Here is an 18760-nt window from a genome sequence, read left to right on the forward strand (position 1 = left end):
TTTTTAGCGGAGCAGAGCGGAGAGTGCTGCTGGGCCGCTTCTGAAACGCGCTGCGGCACGTCTGGTGGAATCACAAGCACTGTCTAGAGTGGCCGGGATCAGCTCCGGCGGCCGCGTCGCAGCACGGAACGCGACGCAGCCTTCTCCGGTGGAATCCAGGCGTTACAGCCTGTGCTGTCGCAGGGCTAAAAAAGAGGGTTTCTCAGAGGTCCCATTTCCTTTCGAAGACCCATCTTAACCACAAGTTCACAACAACCAGCACTAGTTGTACAAAGAAAAAAAAAACCCGCTTACAGTGTAGTAGAAAAGTAAAGGCACTTTTGAAAATCAACACAAACTGACACTGAACTGAAAATTAAAATAGCAAAAAAGATGCATCCTAAAAAATCATATGATCTTGTCCTGTTGAGTGTCCCAAAATGAAAATGAACTACACTGAAAAACACACAAAATATTGAAGTTTCACAATCACAATAGCACATATTCTATTTTCCCACCAAACCTGAGGATAAACAGCATAGATCCATACCTCTGCTGTTGTGGTACTGGAACAAAGTGGAGCTTCAAGTTATGATGAAGATGATGATGATGATGATGAGAGAAAGTGAGCCTTTTATATCCCCCCACCCTAACCCTCTGCACTTTCACTTTCACCATGATAATCCATGTGACTTAAAGGAAATCCACCACAGTTTCTTGTAGACCACTATCAGCCATGTCCCCATTGACACCCATTAAATTCAGCACTTGATTTTACAGACATCTGAAAGTCTCCAGACTGGTGAATTACAAAGGCATTGGTAGCGCACTTAACACTGAATGCTAATTTTATAAGCAAAAAATGACACATGTAGACTCCTCTAGAAGCGCTGAATCATTGAGTCCAACCTTTTACCTGAAAATCTCATTATGTGCCCAATTTATTAAAGTACAAATGAATTACTCTGGACTGCGAAATTTAGGTTATTCACCAGTTATACAATCTGTGGTAGCCTACAATCTGTTTCAAATCATCATTCATTAGTGTGAATCATTTCACAGGCTGTGCAGGTATTTTACTTTCACTTTTCTCTGAGATGTGATTTCCAAGAAACTGATGTCACAGCTCCAGCTTGCCACCAGAAGGCAGCAAAAGATTGATCCACAAAGCTTGAATGGATAGAACAGTCCTCCCACTGTTTGTCATGGTAGTTTGTCTAGTACAGCATAAAATGGCGATTATGGCATTTTATGGTGGCAACAGAAGTCTGGGCATTAAGACCGTAAAGTCACTGCTTGAGAACTGTGCAGATGTGTCTGTTGCACGAGCGCTTAGCAAACTGTCAAAACTCAACTGAAAGCTAACGTTAGCAACAAGGTTAAACACGGTGCGTTTCATTAGTCGTTTCAACCTGGGGGAATCCCCTCCTCCAGTGTTGTTCCATTACTCTGATAACTCAAGTGAACTTTCTGATATCGACCCTGCAGACTTCACAAGCGCATCTTTCCCAGGATGCATTGTGATCGTCCGTCAATTCCGGTGCACGAACAGGTGATATATAGAAATGTAAGTAAACAAACAATATTTAGAGGATATAGACATGTTTATGAAATGAACTCAGCTACAATATTTTATTACTCATTGTTCTGTGTAATTGTTATTATTTATTCTTATTATTAATTATTAGGCCTGCTTAAGGGCAAGTGCATTCCATTTAAAATATTCTGCTCCCCCGGACCCTGCCCCCCTGCTCTGCAAGTGGCCACTCGCCTTACGTATGGTGCTACGTATTACCAAGTGCGAGGGGAAATGAAGGAGGGCTGAGTTATTCCTTTGTTTAAAAAACAATTTAAAAAAAAAAAAAAAAAAGGAGGGCTGAGTTGACAGTTGAGGGCAAGAGGAGGGTGAATTCATAATGTTAGTGCAGTATTAACATAAATCTTTGCACAAAGTGATGACTGTCAACTTTAGGCCAAGCTTATAACGTTGTGAAACACAGCCACAGAGAGGGAAGCTGCAGGTTGATGTTGAAGACGTGACAGAAGGTGAGCTAATAAGAGATGCAGGCTAAATTGGCTGTTAAAAGTTATTCCAAGCAATTGTTTGTAGCATAATTTAAATGCAAGGGACATTAACCACACTAACTTAACATAGCCTGCTAATTGAATATTATAAGAATGTTATTGTAAGAACATAAGAATATTATATATTATATATTATATTATAGAATATTATATTCTTAAGAATATAACAATATTATAGCCTGGTATTGAATATTATAAGAATAAATAACATTAGTAGTGCAGTATTAAAATAAATATTTGCACAAAGTGATATAATATGAGGTTATCTGTCAACTTTAGACCAAGCTTATAACGTTGTGAAACACAAGGCCCTTATATGCAGAACCGACCACTGGGCCCACAATTTGAAATCTGAAATTTCCTGGTAGGGGTGAAATGGCTCCCTGAATCCCTTCTGAGGCATCACAAGTTACATGACATGACAAGTCTGCTAGAGGGAATGAATAAAAATAAAAGAGGGGGAAGAAGTAGAAATCACACAGCATTCCATAATTATCTGTGTTTATTGTGGTTTTACATGAACAGCAGTAAACTTCAACACCATGAATCACCACCTGAATCAACACAGCATAGCTAACAATCTCCATAAAACAAAAAGTCATAATACATGGACAGAGTGATACAGTCCCACTCTGGGCACATCCAGGTGGTGTTATTGTACCTGATCTGTCCATACCATGTTCATACTTAGTTCAATTACAATACAAGATAAAACAACATAGCAAATTTTCACTCTGAATTGTTGTGAAACTGAACTGTGTGTAGCCCTGGCTAAAATTCCTTTAGACATCAGGATGTAAATAGTTTTTTTAAAAAGGAAACTAGTTCAAAATGTATAAATATGGTTAAAAATATATATGGATGGATAAAATGTATAAAAATATAAGAGTCATAATCTTTACAGTTTAAAAGGTCAAAGGTTGGAGTTCATGCAAATGAGCATAGTTTGTTTGATATGTACCGATATGTACATGAGCCAGCACATGCTCTTGTGACATTAAAACCTAATAGGAGGCATATATATCTTTATTATACTTCCTCAATCTTATTGGAGGCACCACCAGAGTCGTAATAATTTATAAGTACAGGTAATAGCGGCATTAAATTCAAAACCGTACCCAGGCCCCGCCCATAGTACTATTCCACATAGCAGATTCACATAATATTATATAGCTACGTGGGACAGATGTTACATGTGTTTCTCAGACAATTTCAGTTTTATCTGTTGCTTTTGAATTAAACTGGCTAGCACACACGCACATACATGCACACACACACACACACACACACACTAATAAAATAGGTTGGTTTAGCCTTAAAATCAGATCTTATGTGTAAGACTTGGTTACACACAATAACAAACAGACCAGATCAAGCGAAAGGTAAAGAAAAATGTTTCATTTCTCTGTTAAACCAGCCACTCCAGTCATTCAGTGGAGAGAACGGTGGTTGCGGTTGTGGTGGAAACGAAACTTGGCTTGTGTGATAGGATTACGTATTGAAGGATATCTGGATAAACGGACTTGTGCTGTGTTGACTGCGCTGACCTCTGCTTGTTTCCTCACCAACGAGAAAGTGTGTGTGCCCTGGCCGAATGACCCAGTAGGAACAGACCTACGACGACGACATTTGGACTACGGACCATCGGCATCGTAAACTGGCTCTCCCCCGGACCAGTTACCCTCACTTACCCTCTCTTCTGTGTTATTCTAGGCCAGAGTTCCCTCCTCCTCCTGAGTTCAGCCACCACTACCGGACTGGGAGAAACCACACTGGAGTTCCAGCATCCTATCCACCCTATCTGCACTACACTTGTAAAAATAAAGAACTATGTAATTTTGGCACAGCAAATCTGTGTCTGAGAGTCATTTCTCCACTGGTATGTGGCTCTCCCTGAGCTATTTGTCACAATAACACTTGGCGATTGGGGTTATTTGGCATTTTGATTTTTTGTAAATCATTGCATTTCCCAAGGCCTTAGTCAAATAAGTTCTATATTTAGGCTAAAGCTAATAGAGAAACAAGTGCTGCTGTTGGTAGCAGCTTCACGGCAGCATTTCAGCATTTGAGTTTTTAGAAGTCCTGAAGTCAGTTTGAAGCAATCTTTCAGAAGCAATCCTGAAGCAATCTTTGTAAAACACAATATTTCACACAATATATATAAGGACACCGATGTTGTTACATGATATAACAAGTCTACTAGAGGGAAATCAAAATAAGAGGAGAAAGAAGTATAAATCACACATTCCACAATTATGATTGTTTATTGTGGTTTTATACAGCAGTCAACTTCAACACCATGAATCACCACCTGCATCAACACAACATGGCTAACAATCTCCATAAAACATCAGTCATAATACATGGAAAGAGTGATACAGTCCCACTCTGGGCACATCCAGATGGTGTTATTGTACCTGATCTGTCCTACCTTGTTCATACTTAATTCAATGAGGTAAATTACAATACAAGATAAAATGATGTGACACATTTTGAAACTCACCTAAGAACCTAGTGGTATGACATCACATGATGTATTACTACAATGTCCACTACATAGCCTATATACAAGTACAAGAGATAACAATAAAAAAACAAGAAATATTGAATTGCGATAGCCGTGGCTGGAGGCATTATGTTTTCGGGTTCGTCCGTCCGTCCATCCATCCCATTCTCGTGAACGCGATATCTCAGGAACGCCATGAGGGAATTTCTTCAAATTTGGCACAAACGTCCACTTGGACTCAAGGATGAACTGATTAGAATTTGGTGGTCAAAGGTCAAGGTCACTGTGACCTCAGAAAAGACGTTTTTGGCCATAACTCAAGAATTCATACGCTAATTATGACAAAATTTCACACAAGTGTCTAATAGGATAAAATGATTAAGTGATGACATTTTATATCCAAAAGTTCAAAGGTCAACTTCACTGTGACATCATAATGTTTTGCTTACCACTGTAGCTGAGAAAACGACCTTGGGTCATTCTACAAAAACGGTGGAAGTGCTGTCACTTACTTTTGCAGACACCAAAATCCTTTAAGTTGACCTAATAATCACATTAATTATATGTTCAAAAGATAAAGACTGTCCTTGCAATGATAAAACAATAAAAGTTTATGGAGGCATACAACCGCGAGGCGGTTATTTCTAGTTTCATGCTGCAGTCAAGAAAGATTCACCGTGTACATATTGCCATGTACACTAAATGTTTGAAACTCAAATGACCATGAATAGGTTTACATAGTGTTGAGGAAGTCGTCTCCAAAGTCAATCATCTGTCTCAGTGCACACAGTATCAGTGAATCAGTGTCATCCTCTAAGCTGATTTCTGAGCTGTAGTTCTTCACAGGAAAGATGCAGTTCATTGGGATACCCAGCTTTGAACTGAATTCCTCCATCTAGGTTGAAAGAAACAACATTTCAGTTGACAACTTAATGCACAAGGTGTTGACCTCAGCAGGTTTATTTCCTCAAATACTGAGATCTTTTGACTGTAAAGATCATTTATATTCTGAGGTTACATTATCTCTGTATAATCTATCACAAAATCACCTTCAGAGACTCACCTTTTTCTTCAGGAGCTTACTGTGATAGACATTTCTTATACTTTTATTGACCTCAGGACAGGCTTCATCAATTTTGGTGAGAATAGCCAGTTGGGGAATCCCTGCAGATACAGAACAGAAACCTAATCAGTCCTTGAAGCATAATGTTTTTCAGAAAGTTTGGTAACATTCACAGAACCCAATGTGGCACCAAGACTGCACACACAAAGCAATAAACACTCTGATGTTTTCTCTTACCCATGTTACTGGCTGCTAGTCTGATGTCCCTCATCTTCCCAACGACTTCGTCACTCATTCGAGATACTGCATCAGCAGGTATGACACACACCAGAGCATGAACTTTGTCATCCACAGTGGGGCAACTGTTGTAGCCTTGGTCTTCTTCTGACAGTGTAGATATAGGATTGAACTGGAAAAGAATGCAAACTCCAGTTAAATAATGCTACTTGCATGTAAACAGAGTTTTTGTTATGTATTTTTCTGTGAACAAAAAATTTTCATGCAGGACAGATCACAGAACTGGATTATTTGCCTGAATGATGTCAAACAGAGTTGAAAGACTGCAGTACTTTTACCTTGTAACCGTCTCTCACACGTCCCTTCATGGCCAGTTTGATGTCTTCTGGGCGGACTCCTTTGTTAGTGTCTTTCTCAAGACCCATGATGTCATTGAAGATGAAAGGGTAAAAGGTCCTGGGGTTTCCTTTTTGGATTTTGTAGGTTGTGTACTGTAAAACACATATGGAGGAAAGTGCTGTTTTTATCACAATGCCATCTGGTGGCCTGACACAGTTTGTAATTTGCTCAATGATACTAGTTGCATCACTGCTACAAGCTGATTGTAATTATCTTTGGTGGTGCACAATGCATGGTAGTCAATTATCACAGATGGTAGGCTACTTTGCCAAATTCGAGTCTTTGACGAGCGCAAACCACATGATCATGCAAAGACGAGCCCCGATAAAATCAATTGATCTAATTGTAACATTGCAGATTGGGATCATAAGATTTGAGTCTTACGCTTCCACACACATAACAATTACAGGTGCGACTAAACAACGCGACTACCCTGGACTACCGGCGACTTTGCCCGATCTCAAATCGTTGCCAAATCGGGCTTCAAAAATGTGTAATGTGTCCCAGCCTTTAGTCACACAATTACACAGAGGCCCCATTTGTGCGGGCTTTAAGTATGGCTACTACCAAACTTATTTGCAAACAAATTATTACAAAAGCCTATGCTAATGTGCAAAAATGCTATGAGGCTAATGCTAGCACAAGTCTACCTCAATATTTTTTACAATTAGGCCCCCATTGCAATATGTATGTCAAATTGTACATATGTTTGATTGTATGATGATGTATGTATGCATGATTGCATGTATGATGTGAAGTATGCTGTGTACTTCACATCTTCATACATCATCATACTTCACATGTATCATGAGTCCCAAGACAAATTTCCCCATGAGAACAAAGTATAAATTATCTTATTTTATCATATCTTACTTTTTTGGTGAAACTTTCACCAGCAGAGGCTGAATCCACCAAAGCTGCACCCGTCATTCTGCCTTGCATGACACTGTTGACAGAGTTGATGAAACTGGACTTTCCAGCACCAACTGGCCCATGAAGCAGAATTCTGAGATGTTGGACCCCTTCATTGTGAGGTTGGTAATCCTTCACATACTGCAGGTGTCTCTCTTTGTCGCTGTTCAATAAAGAAAAGACTTAGATTAGAGCTTAGACTTAAAATATGTTTACTTTCAATTTTACAAATGGTGCATATTTTATGGTTGGTTCTTAGTTGTCACAGACAACAACTGTTTAGTTAACCAGGATATTATTGAGACAGTGAAAATGTATTTACTCTAGCCTTTTTAATCTACAACAAATAGTAAATAAAGCCAACAAGGCAAGAAACAACAATTTATCTTGTGCAGTTTCAGTTTTGTGTTAAGAAACCAAAGCACACATTAAGGGCACAGTGGCACCAAACAGACTTTAAGTTTACACTTACTCACCCCCATGGCATTTTCCTCCATGGTTGTCTAAAAACTGACAAGGAAATTTCACGTTACAACATTATGCAATGTTTTAAACAAGTTACTTTGTCAACATCATGCAAGCATTTGTTGTTTTCTGTGAATGATAATCATAATTGAATTTTGAACAATGTTCTGCAAAGTGTTTTTGCATGTCTTACTAGGAGAAGGTGGGGGGGTTGGAGGTCGGTAAGGTCCTAGAAAGTAAGATAGTTAGAGAATATGTAAACGTGTAATACTTGGAATTATTTCACAGACTGTTTTGAACAACAGCGTCACAGTGTTTTCTCCCAGAGATCTCTTAACAGGCAACTATGTGCAAGCATTTGTCGTTTTCTGTGAATAAAAATATAATCATTATTGAATTTTGAACAATGTTCTACAAAGTGTTTTTGCATATCTTACTAGGAGAAGGTGGGCGGGGTGCAGGTTTGGATTCTTCTCCTCCCATTGCTAGAAAGTAAGAAAATTAGGGAATATGTAAACATCTGAAATACTTTGGACCAATACTTGAACAGTTTATTCATTGCCTAAAACCAACTATGTGCATAACTTTGAGACTGAATACCTTGATAGAAAAGAGATGCTAACTTTTATATCATCATAGGCTCATAAAAGCCCACAATGGGTTGTTGCAACTCACAATAAAAAAATTACTCAATATGCTGCAACAGTATTTGTGTTTGTTTATGTGTTTGTTTAGTCCAAGCGTATGATACCAAACTAAAAACTAAAATTAAGTTTTTTGTTTAATATGTAGTGGAGTCTGGGTGTAAACAAATATTTTAGTAAACTGAAATAGCAAAAACAGTGTAACTTAAGTGAGTTCAAGTTGAAAGGAAAATGCAAGTTTAATCTTCAAAGCTAACTAAAACTCACTCCTGAAATAAAAGTCAACACTATTTTGTCACTTTAAATATTTTGATCAAAAGAAAAAAGATTAAGGACAGAAGAAACAAAACTGAATACAGTCCACCTATATGATTAACAGATAAAATACATAAAATATGCCTCTTACAAAGATACAGTGTAAATCTCATACTAATACTGAAACTAAAATAAACCTAGCCAAACTCAATAAAATTAGTTAAACATCAGAAAAATAACTCACTAAACTAACTAAAAATAGTTAACCAAAACAGAGTCCCAAAAGTGCTGAGGTCCCATTTCCTTTCAAAGACCTTAACCTTAACTAGATCACAACAACCAGCACTAGTTGTATGAAAAAAATAGCTTTTCTAGTGTAGTAGAAAAGTAAAACCACTTTTGAAAATCAACATGAAACTGACACTGAACTGAAAATTAAAATAGCAAAAATGACACAACCTAAAAATCTTTTGATCTTGTCCTGTTGAGTGTCAGTTGATTCTTAAAATTAAAATGAACAACATTGAAAAAACACACAAAATATTAAAGTTTCACAATCACAATAGCGCATACTCTATTTTCCCACCAAACCTGAGCATAGACATCATAGAAAATCCATACCTCTGCTGTTGTGGTACTGGAACAAAGTGGAGCTTCAAGTAATGATGCTGATGAGAAGAAGTGAGCCTTTTATACCATCCCACTTTCTCTGCACTTTCACTTTCACTGTGATAAACCATGTGACTTCAAGGAAATCCACCAAAGTTTCTTGTAGACCACTATCAGCCATGTCCCCATTGACGCCCCTGAAGTTGAGTATGATGCACTTATGATGCACAACAAAATGCCTCCAGACTGGTGAATTACAAAGGCATTGGTAGTGCACTTAACACTGAATGCTATTTTCATGAGCAAAAAATGACACATGTAGACTGAATCATTGAGTCCAAACTTTTACCTTAAAATATCATTATGTGCCCAATTTATTAAAATACAAATTAACTACTCTGTACTGATGCGGTTACAAATCGTCATTCATTCATTATCATTTCACAGGCTGTGCACATATTTTACTTTCACTTTTCTCTGAGATGTGTTTTCAAGGAAACTGGTAACACAGCTCCGGCTCGCCACTGGAGGGCAGCAAAGGATTGATCAGTGTATGGAAGTAATGGACTCATCCGTGTCCTAAGTGACCTCAGTTCTCTGCTTGGAGTTTAATTCATAGTGTTTACATGCCCTTTTTTTGTTTGCTCTTGCTTCTTCTTCTTTGCACCTGCTCTTGATTCTTCAGTCAAGAAACTCTTCAGTTCATATTCTGGTTTCTCTGTTTTTTGATCCACTCAGCGTCATTTTAATAGCTGTATAATATATCATTCTGTTAAACTCTGAATTGTTGTTAAACTGTGAGCTGTGTTTCTCAGACAATTTCAGTTTTATTCCTCATCTGTTGGTTTTGAATTAAACTGACTCGCACGCACACACACACACACACACACACACACACACACACACACACACACACACACACACAAACACACACCCACCCCATCAATAAAATGGGTTGGTTTAGCCTTAAATCAGATCTTATCTTGCTGTAACAGTGTAATCATGTCCCTCATAAAAGTAGGCACATTCACTCATTGGCTGCTATTTATATCCTTTCAATTTCCTTTCTGTCATGTGATTTCTTTGAAACTGGTCTCTTCTGAGGTAGCAGTCTAGTGTAGTGAGGAGGGAGACCAACACTCAACCAGAGGACTCAGGTTCAAACCACTGTGTCAGCAAGCATCCATCCTGCTGAAGTGTCCTTGAGCAAGACGCTGAACCTGCACTGTGTGCTCATGAGCTCAGGAAGATGCAAACTAAGAAAATAGCTTTTCAAACACAACAGAAGGTATAATAAATAGATAGATAGATAGATAGATGTACTTTATTAATCCCCGGGGGGGGGAATTTGGGTGTCACCAGCATTACATAGAAAACATAGAGCATTAACAAAACAATAACAGACAATACAAACAACAAATTAATAACAAATACAGACAATCCCACACAGCAGGAAAAAGAAGGTAATATGTATACAAAAAAAAAAACTAGATAAAAAGTCACTATCTCATTATCATCCATAAGATGCAACCAGGCCACTATCATATCCTCCACACTCAGTCTCTGTATTCCCTATAGACATTCGTTAAAACATCTAATAGCAGCAGGAATAAAGGAGCGCCTAAACCTTTCTGTAGCACACCTTGGCAAAACAAGCCTCTGGCTGAAGGAGCTTCACTACTGGGCAAGGAGGCAGTGCAAAGGATGGGAGGCATTGTCCAGTATCAGGTGGACTTTTGCCCTCCTCCTCATCTGCACTACTTCCTCCAAGGTGTTAGGCTGCATTCCAACCACAGATCCAGCCCTCTTAACCAGCTTATCCAAACAGCTAGCATCCCTCTTAGTGATGTTCCCTCCCCAACACACACAGGCATAAAAAACAACACTAGCCATAACACTTTGATAAAACATAAAAAGCAATTTGTTGCATACATTAAACGATCTAAGTTTCCTAACAAAGTACAGCCTTCTCTGACCTTTTTTGTATGCTGCCTCTGTATTAACAGTCCAGTCCAGCTTGTTGTCAATGTGCACACCCAAAAACTTATAGAACTTCACAACCTCCACCTCAGCATCCTGAATGGAGACAGGTGTCACAGAGCTCTTTTTCCTTCTAAAGTCCAGAACAAGTTCTTTGGTTTTATTAACATTAAGTTGCAAATGGTTGCTACTGCACCGACGAACAAAGTCCTCAATGAGTTCCCGGTATTCCCCTTCCTCCCCCCTGCTGATGCGTCCAACAATAGCTGTATCGAGTAGGTACTTTCTGGAGGTTCAGAGAGAAGTTAAATAGGTGTGCAAAGACAGAGCACAACTCATTCGCACATGATTTAAGAAGTCTGGGACTAATCCCATCTGGTCCCGCCGCTTTACTGGGGTGTATTCTCCTCAGCTCCCTCCTGACCTCCTCAGTAGAGATATGCAGAGGTGAGGATTGGTCTGAATTAGTTATATAATCAGGCAAGACCGAAGGTAGGGGGCACGATGGGGGCTGATTATCAAATCTATTAAAGAAGTGATTCAGTTCATTTGCCCTCTGTCTGCTTCCTTCATAAAATATAAAATGTATAAAATATAACAAAGTAAAAAAAAAACAACATGAAAATGTATTGTACTGTGATAATAATCACTGCCTGGTCTTCCATCAAAGCACTTTGTTTAAATCATTTGACATTATTTTAATCATGCAGCTCACTTAAGAACAAATTAAAACAAATTACATGAATGGCCTGTCAAGAGGAAATTCACCACTTGAGGGAGGATAAAAAAGAAAAAACAAAAAAAACAAAAAACCTTCAACATGATGAAACATGACAGATATTATTTCAATCTCCTTTACATATTAAATAGTTAAGTTGGTCTATTGAGCCGATCTGTGCACCATAAATGACAACAAAGGGTTAAAGATACACATTAAGATATCCTTGTCACCATAGAGGGCCAACACATGCCCTCATTTGGTTTTTGGGGTTGTTTTAATCCATCAGCTTACTGTGATCCCACTGTGTCTGTGTATTTTTTCTAAATCATTGCACTTCAAGGCCTTAGTCAAATGCGTTCTATATTTAGGCTAAAGCTAATAGAGAAACAAAAGCTGCTGCTGGTAGCAGCTTCACGGCAGCTTTTCAGCATTTGAGTTTTTAAAAGTCTTTTCTAATCTTTGTCTGTAAAACAAACACAATATTTCTATAAGGACCCCAAGGTTGTTCAAACATGTACCATAAGAGTGAAATGGCTCCCTGAATCCCCTCTGAGGCATCACAAGTTACATGACATAACAAGCCTGCTAGAGGGAATTAATCAAAACAAGAGGGGAAAGAAGTAGAAATCTATCACACAACATTCCACAATTATGATTGCTTATTGTGGTTTTATACAGCAGTCAACTTCAACACCATGAATCAACACAACATGGCTAACAATCTCCATAAAACATAATACATGGACAGAGTGATACAGTCCCACTCTGGGCACATCCAACACAAGATAAAACAATGTGACAAATTTTCAAACTCACTGAAGAACCTAGTGGCATAACATCACATGATGCATTACTTACGATATCCACTACATATATACAAATACAACAGATAATAAAAAACACAAATTGCCAAAAAGTGATCATACCATGAAGATGTTTTTTTTTTTTTTGTAGAAATATTGCTGAATCTCTCAAAAGTTTCTTTTACTGAAAGCTCTATAGTAAACAGTATTTTATTATGCAATTGAACTGTCTTTTTATGCTGCAGTCAAGCAAGATTCACCATGTACATATTGCCATGTACACTCTTAAATGTTTGAAACTCAAATGACCATGGACAGGTTTACATCCTGTTGCGGAAGTCTTCTCCAAAGTCAATCATCTGTCTCAGTGCACACAGTATCAGTGAATCAGTGTCGTCATCTAAGCTGATTTCTGAGCTGTAGTTCTTCACAGGAAAGATGCGGTTCATTGGAATACCCAGCTTTGAACTGAATTCCTCCATCTAAGTTGAAAGAAACAACATTTCGGTTGACAAATGAATGTAAGGTGTTGACCTCGCGAGGTTTGTTTGCTCAAATACTGAGATCTTTTGACTGTAAAGATAAATTATATTCTAACTGAGGTTAGATTACCTCTGTACTATCTATCTATCTAGTCACCTTCAGAGACTCACCTTTGTCTTCAGGAGCTTACTGTGATAGACATTTTTTATACTTTTATTGACCTCAGGATAGGCTTTATCAATTTCGGTGAGAATAGCCACTTGGGGAATCCCTGCAGATACAGAACAGAAACCTACTCAGTCCTTTAATATGTTTTTCAGGGAATTTGGTAACATTCACAGAACCCAATGTGGCACCAAGACTGCACACACAAAGCAATAAACACCCTGATGTTTGCTCTTACCCATGTCACTGGCTGCTACTCTGATGTCCATCATCTTCCCAACGACTTCATCACTCAATCGAGATACTGCGTCAGCAGGTATGACACACACCAGAACATGAACTTTGTCATCCACAGTGGGGCAACTGTTGTAGCCTTGGTCTTCCTTTGACAGTGTAGATATAGGATTGAACTGGAAAATAATGCAAACTCCAGTTAAATAATGCTACTTGCATGTAAACAGAGGTTGAACTGGATTATTTGACTGAATGATGTCAAATAGAGTTGAAAGAATGCCGTAAGTTTACCTTGTAACCGTCTCTCACATGTCCGTTCATGGCCAGTTTGATGTCTTCTGCACGGACTCCTCCTCTTCCTCCTTTCTCAAGACCCATGATGTCATTGAAGATGAAAGGGTAAAAGGTCCTGGGGTTTCCTTTTTGGATTTTGTAGGTTGTGTACTGCAAAACACATATGGAGAAAAGTGCTGTTTTTATCACAATGCTGCCATCTGGTGGCCTTACACAGTTTTAATTTGCACAATGATACTAGTTGCATCACTGCTATGAGCTGATTCAGTGTACTGTAATTATCTTTGGTGGTGCACAATACGTGGTAGTCAGTTATCACAGATGGTGCTTTGCCAAATTTTAAATTGTATGAAATACATAATGAAATAGGGATGGCTGTTGCTTAGTTAATCCACATAATCAAAAGTTATTTGTACTTTTTGGGTGAAACTGTGACCAGCAGAGGCTGCATCCACCAAAGCTGCATCCGTCATTCTGCCTTGCATGACATTGTTGACAGAGTTGATGAAACTGGACTTTCCAGCACCAACTGGCCCATGAAGCAGAATTCTGACCTGGGCCTCTTCGTTGTGAGGTTGATAAGCCTTCACATACTGCAGATCTCTGTCTTTGTCACTGTTCAGAAAAGAAAAGACTTAGATTAGATTTTAGACTTAAAATATGTTCACTTTAAATTTTACAAATGGTGCATACTGTATTTAATGGTTGGTTCTCAGTTGTCACAGACAACAACTGGCAAGTTAACCAGGATATTACTGAGACAGTAAAAATGTATTTATACTGTAGCCTTATTAACCTGCAACAAACAGTAAATGCAGCCAACAAGGAAAGAAACAAAAAATATATTGTGTAGTTTCAGTTTTGTGTTAAGAAACAGAAACAGACATTAAGGGCACAGTGGCACCACACTGACTTCATGTTTACACTTACTCACCCCCATTGCATTTTCCTCCATGGTTCACTAAAAGCTGACAAGCAAATTTCACATGTTTAATAAGTCATAAGCGATGAAATAATTTTATCAGCATTATGCAGGCATTTATTTTCTATGAATGATAATTAATTAATAAAAATTTAATTTTGAACAATGTTGAGAATTTTTTGCCTATCTTACTAGGAGAAGGTGGGGGTGGGGGGGGTTGGGATGGTCTGTTTCCCATTGCTAAAAAGGAAGATAATTAGGAAATATGTAACGTGCAGTTCTTTGGCCTAATATTTAAAGAAAGATTTTATTTTTTGCCTTAAACCAACTGTTAACTTATCTTTGAGACTAAATATCTTGATAGTAAAGAGAGTGAATATTGCAAACTTGGACTGTAGGCTCATAATGCCCACAATGGGTTGTTCTAACTTCCAACATTAATTTTGACTCAATATGCTGCAACAGTGAAATATTTGTGTTTATTTGTTTGTGTATCTGTTTAATCCAAGTTTATGATGCCAAACTAAAATTACATTTTTTAGCTGAATCTAGGTATGACATTTTTTTTTTGTAAACTGAAACAGCAAAAACAGTGTAAAGTTGAAAGGACATTTCAGTTTCACAGTGTAAACAATAGTAGGCTATATTTTCCTATCAAACCTGAGGCTAAACATAATAGAAAATCCATACCTCTATTGTTGTGGTACTGGAACAAAGTGGAGTTTCAAGTAATGATGCTGACTGAGATAAATGTTGCCTTTTATACCTTTCCTCTTTCTCTGCACATTTACTTTCACTGTGATAAACCATGTGACTTAAAATAAATCCAACACGTTTATTGTAGACCACTGTCACTGATCTGACTTTGTAAGCACTTTGTAACTCTTGTTTTGAAAAGTGCTGTATAAATAAAGTGTTGCTTACTTATAACACCCCCTCCTTTCATTTCATTCAATTGAGGATGATGCACTTTAAAATAACTCAATTATTAACAATCAGTTTATTTAAAATTAGTGAAATATCACAGCAAAATGCCTACTTAATTTTGCAGACATTTGGAAGTTGTCTTCAGTAAATTACAAATATTACTTTGTACTAATGCAGGTAAAATTAGGCAATGAACCAGTTATGATCTGTAGTCCAACTTTTGTTACAAATCATTATTCACAAGTTAGTTGGTTATTGTTTGACAGCCTGTTTTGAACAACAGCGTCATGGTATTTTCTCTCTAAGATCTAGGACAGGAGTACCAAGAGTACCAAGAGTCTGCAGGTTTTCATTCCAACCAAACACCAGCTGATTCAGTGATAAGTTCCTCCTCTCTGGTTGACATTGTGCTAATCAGCTGCTGTAGACTTTGGATGGAATGAAAACCTGCAGACTCTCACCCTCCATGGTACATGGTTGCTTTTCTCTGATCTGTAAGAAACGGTGCAGATATTTTACTATCACTTTTCTCTGAGATGTGATTTCCAGGAAACTGGCCTAATAGTGTCCTGTTGTAATGGTTGTTAATGATTATTTGACCATGTAATGTCTATATACAATATGACTACACCAACATTATTCCAACATTATTACACTACAGTTAAAGCAGTACTGTAGGTTCATGGATGCAATTCTTAAAATTCTCTATGAATTTATGACAGTAGAAATGTTGCAAGGACGACCAACATCATGTTCTTTAGCCACTGTGAGCTGAGTAAGCAGACTTTATGAGCTGAGTAAGCAGACTTCAGTTTTCTTCCTCCTCTGTTGTTTTTGAATTAACTTGACCAGCACGCCTGCACATACACACTCTCTAATGAAATTGTTTGTTTTAGCTTAAAATCGTATCTTATCTTGTAACAGTGTAATCCTGTCCCTTGTCTATTAATTATTGTTTGTCTGATGGTTATGTGGTTACTGCTGGCTGTACAACAAATTGCCCCTCGGGGATAATAAAGATAACCTTGAACCTCGAAAGTAAAACCAAAGGGGATTTTTGGTGGACACTTAAATATAAGGAGTATTGTGTCAAAGACGGAACAACTCGAACAATTACTGTCGGACTCTAACCTTGATTATTTGTGTCTCTCTGAAACGTGGCTAACTCCAACAACTCCATCAGGTGTTTTTAGTATTCCAGGTTATAGCGTTTATAGACGAGATCGTTAACATGGTTAGGGTGGTGGTGTTATCTATGTTAAAGAAGTATCCACTGTAAACAAATTGATTTGCCCAGTGATACTCTGGAATGTGTTGGAGTTACCATTACTCTCTCCCCTGAAATGTCCTTTAATGTAATTGTACTGTATCGACCACCAACTGAAAAGGATGTGTTCTTTGATAATTTATCGGATGTTCTCAAAAAATGTAATGGCAAAGAAGTGCTCTTAATGGGCGATTTCAATCTTAACTGGTTAGACAAAATACGCAGAAAGAAGTTAAAGGACATTGCCAATAAGTTTCAGTTGACTCAGATGATAGAGAATCCAACAAGAATAACAAGATCTTCAAAAACCTTGTTGGATTTAATTTTCACAAATAAAGTTGATCGTATATTAAAAACATATAACCTAACCACAGGCATATCAGACCATAATCTCACTTTAGTTACAAGACAGCTGTCAAGGATGCGGTATAGAAATCAAAATAAAATGGAAGGGAAGAAATATATCTCATTTATTCCAAAGAAGGACTTAGAGCATTTTGAGAATGAAATAAGGCAAACTAAATGGGAAAGTATAATTAATGGTAAAAACTGTGAGCAGTCCTGTGATGATTTAATATCTACATTTAAGCAACTCGTATCTAAATTTACTAAAACAACGCCTCAGAAGCATAATAGAAAACAGACTCTGCCCTGGTTTAATGACACTTTATGGCACTTAATGAAGAAAAGAGATGCAGCCCTCAAAAACTCTCTAAAATCAGGACTGGAAACTGATCGTTTGATATATATAGGCCTTAGAAATAAAGTTATGGGGCAGCTTAGGAAGGCCAAAGCTAATTTCTTTCTTGAGATAATAAGACAGGCAAAAGGGAACACAAAAATGTTATGGAAAAGTATTGATCAACTCACAGGAAAAGAGCGCCCCAAGAGTGGACCTAAAATATAAAGATGATTTAACTACCCCTATCACTCATATTATAAACCGGTCACTGGATGAAAGCATATTCCCTAGCACTCTGAAGACTGCCATTGTAACTCCTGTATATCAGGTGACAGACAGGAAGTAAGCAACTACAGGCCCATCAGTATACTACCCGCCATTTCAAAAGTTGTTGAAAAGGTTGTTGCTGAACAACTGGTAGTTCATCTAAATAAAGAAAATCTACTCCATCCCATGCAATTTGGGTTTAGAGCAAACCATTCTACTGAAACTGCATGTTGCTACTTCCTTGAAGTCATTAAGGCTATCCTCGATAAAGGAGGGGTGGTGGGTGCTGTATTTCTTGACCTGCACAAGGCTTTTGATACAGTCAATCACTCAGTACTCCTCTCTAAGTTGTCTAAATTCAAACTTTCTGTTAATGTACTAAATTGGATTCAGTCTTACCTACTTGACCGCTCTCAGTGCGTCCGGATAAAGGATAGAACATCATCTCTAAGAGCCTGCGTTATGGGAGTGCCGCAAGGTTCCATCTTAGGACAGAGCACAACTCATTCGCACATGATTTAAGAAGTCTGGGACTAATCCCATCTGGTCCCGCCGCTTTACTGGGGTGTATTCTCCTCAGCTCCCTCCTGACCTCCTCAGTAGAGATATGCAGAGGTGAGGATTGGTCTGAATTAGTTATATAATCAGGCAAGACCGAAGGTAGGGGGCACGATGGGGGCTGATTATCAAATCTATTAAAGAAGTGATTCAGTTCATTTGCCCTCTGTCTGCTTCCTTCATAAAATATAAAATGTATAAAATATAACAAAGTAAAAAAAACAAACATGAAAATGTATTGTACTGTGATAATAATCACTGCCTGGTCTTCCATCAAAGCACTTTGTTTAAATCATTAGACAT

At 38.0% G+C, this 18760-nt stretch overlaps 2 protein-coding genes and 1 long non-coding RNA gene across 3 annotated transcripts; all 3 read right to left on the minus strand.

Annotated features, from left to right (window-relative positions):
- Positions 1 to 4305: 4305 nt before the first annotated feature.
- Positions 4306 to 9190, minus strand: LOC139922480 (interferon-induced protein 44-like). The gene is made up of 9 exons (XM_071913010.2): positions 9167 to 9190; positions 8084 to 8131; positions 7840 to 7875; positions 7658 to 7691; positions 7143 to 7344; positions 6209 to 6361; positions 5871 to 6042; positions 5634 to 5734; positions 4306 to 5465 (listed from the first exon to the last, which is right to left on the minus strand). Exons 2-9 carry the CDS (start codon positions 8127 to 8129, stop codon positions 5304 to 5306), a joined length of 906 nt encoding a protein of 301 aa, XP_071769111.2. The 5' UTR covers positions 8130 to 8131; positions 9167 to 9190; the 3' UTR covers positions 4306 to 5303.
- On the minus strand, positions 4306 to 12772 carry LOC139922483 (uncharacterized). Its single transcript, XR_011785144.2, has 2 exons — positions 12680 to 12772; positions 4306 to 4575 (listed from the first exon to the last, which is right to left on the minus strand). It is a non-coding gene; the product is annotated as an uncharacterized LOC139922483 (long non-coding RNA).
- Positions 12773 to 12781: 9 nt separating this feature from the next.
- On the minus strand, positions 12782 to 15470 carry LOC139922481 (interferon-induced protein 44-like). The gene is made up of 7 exons (XM_071913011.2): positions 15447 to 15470; positions 14769 to 14802; positions 14251 to 14449; positions 13832 to 13984; positions 13545 to 13716; positions 13312 to 13412; positions 12782 to 13140 (listed from the first exon to the last, which is right to left on the minus strand). The coding sequence occupies exons 2-7, from the start codon at positions 14777 to 14779 to the stop codon at positions 12979 to 12981; spliced, it is 798 nt and encodes a 265-aa protein (XP_071769112.2). The 5' UTR covers positions 14780 to 14802; positions 15447 to 15470; the 3' UTR covers positions 12782 to 12978.
- Positions 15471 to 18760: the final 3290 nt, after the last annotated feature.

Source organism: Centroberyx gerrardi, chromosome 7 (genome assembly GCF_048128805.1).
Source record: "Centroberyx gerrardi isolate f3 chromosome 7, fCenGer3.hap1.cur.20231027, whole genome shotgun sequence".
In the NCBI taxonomy this organism is placed as follows: Eukaryota; Metazoa; Chordata; class Actinopteri; order Beryciformes; family Berycidae; genus Centroberyx; species Centroberyx gerrardi.

Excerpts from the sequence above, each read along its gene's own strand:
- LOC139922481 (XM_071913011.2), bottom strand. Across the intron at positions 13,985-14,250 it reads GTCACAGTTTCACCCAAAAA|TACACAACCTACAAAATCCA; the intron begins GTACAAATAACT and ends TGTGTTTTGCAG. Across the intron at positions 13,413-13,544 it reads AGTAGCAGCCAGTGACATGG|GGATTCCCCAAGTGGCTATT; the intron begins GTAAGAGCAAAC and ends CTGTATCTGCAG.
- LOC139922480 (XM_071913010.2), bottom strand. The coding sequence starts at position 8,129 with ATGGGAGGAGAAGAATCCAAACCTGCACCCCGCCCACCTTCTCCTA. Across the intron at positions 7,692-7,839 it reads AACCCCCCCACCTTCTCCTA|TTTTTAGACAACCATGGAGG; the intron begins GTAAGACATGCA and ends TTTCCTTGTCAG. Across the intron at positions 6,362-7,142 it reads GTGAAAGTTTCACCAAAAAA|TACACAACCTACAAAATCCA; the intron begins GTAAGATATGAT and ends TGTGTTTTACAG.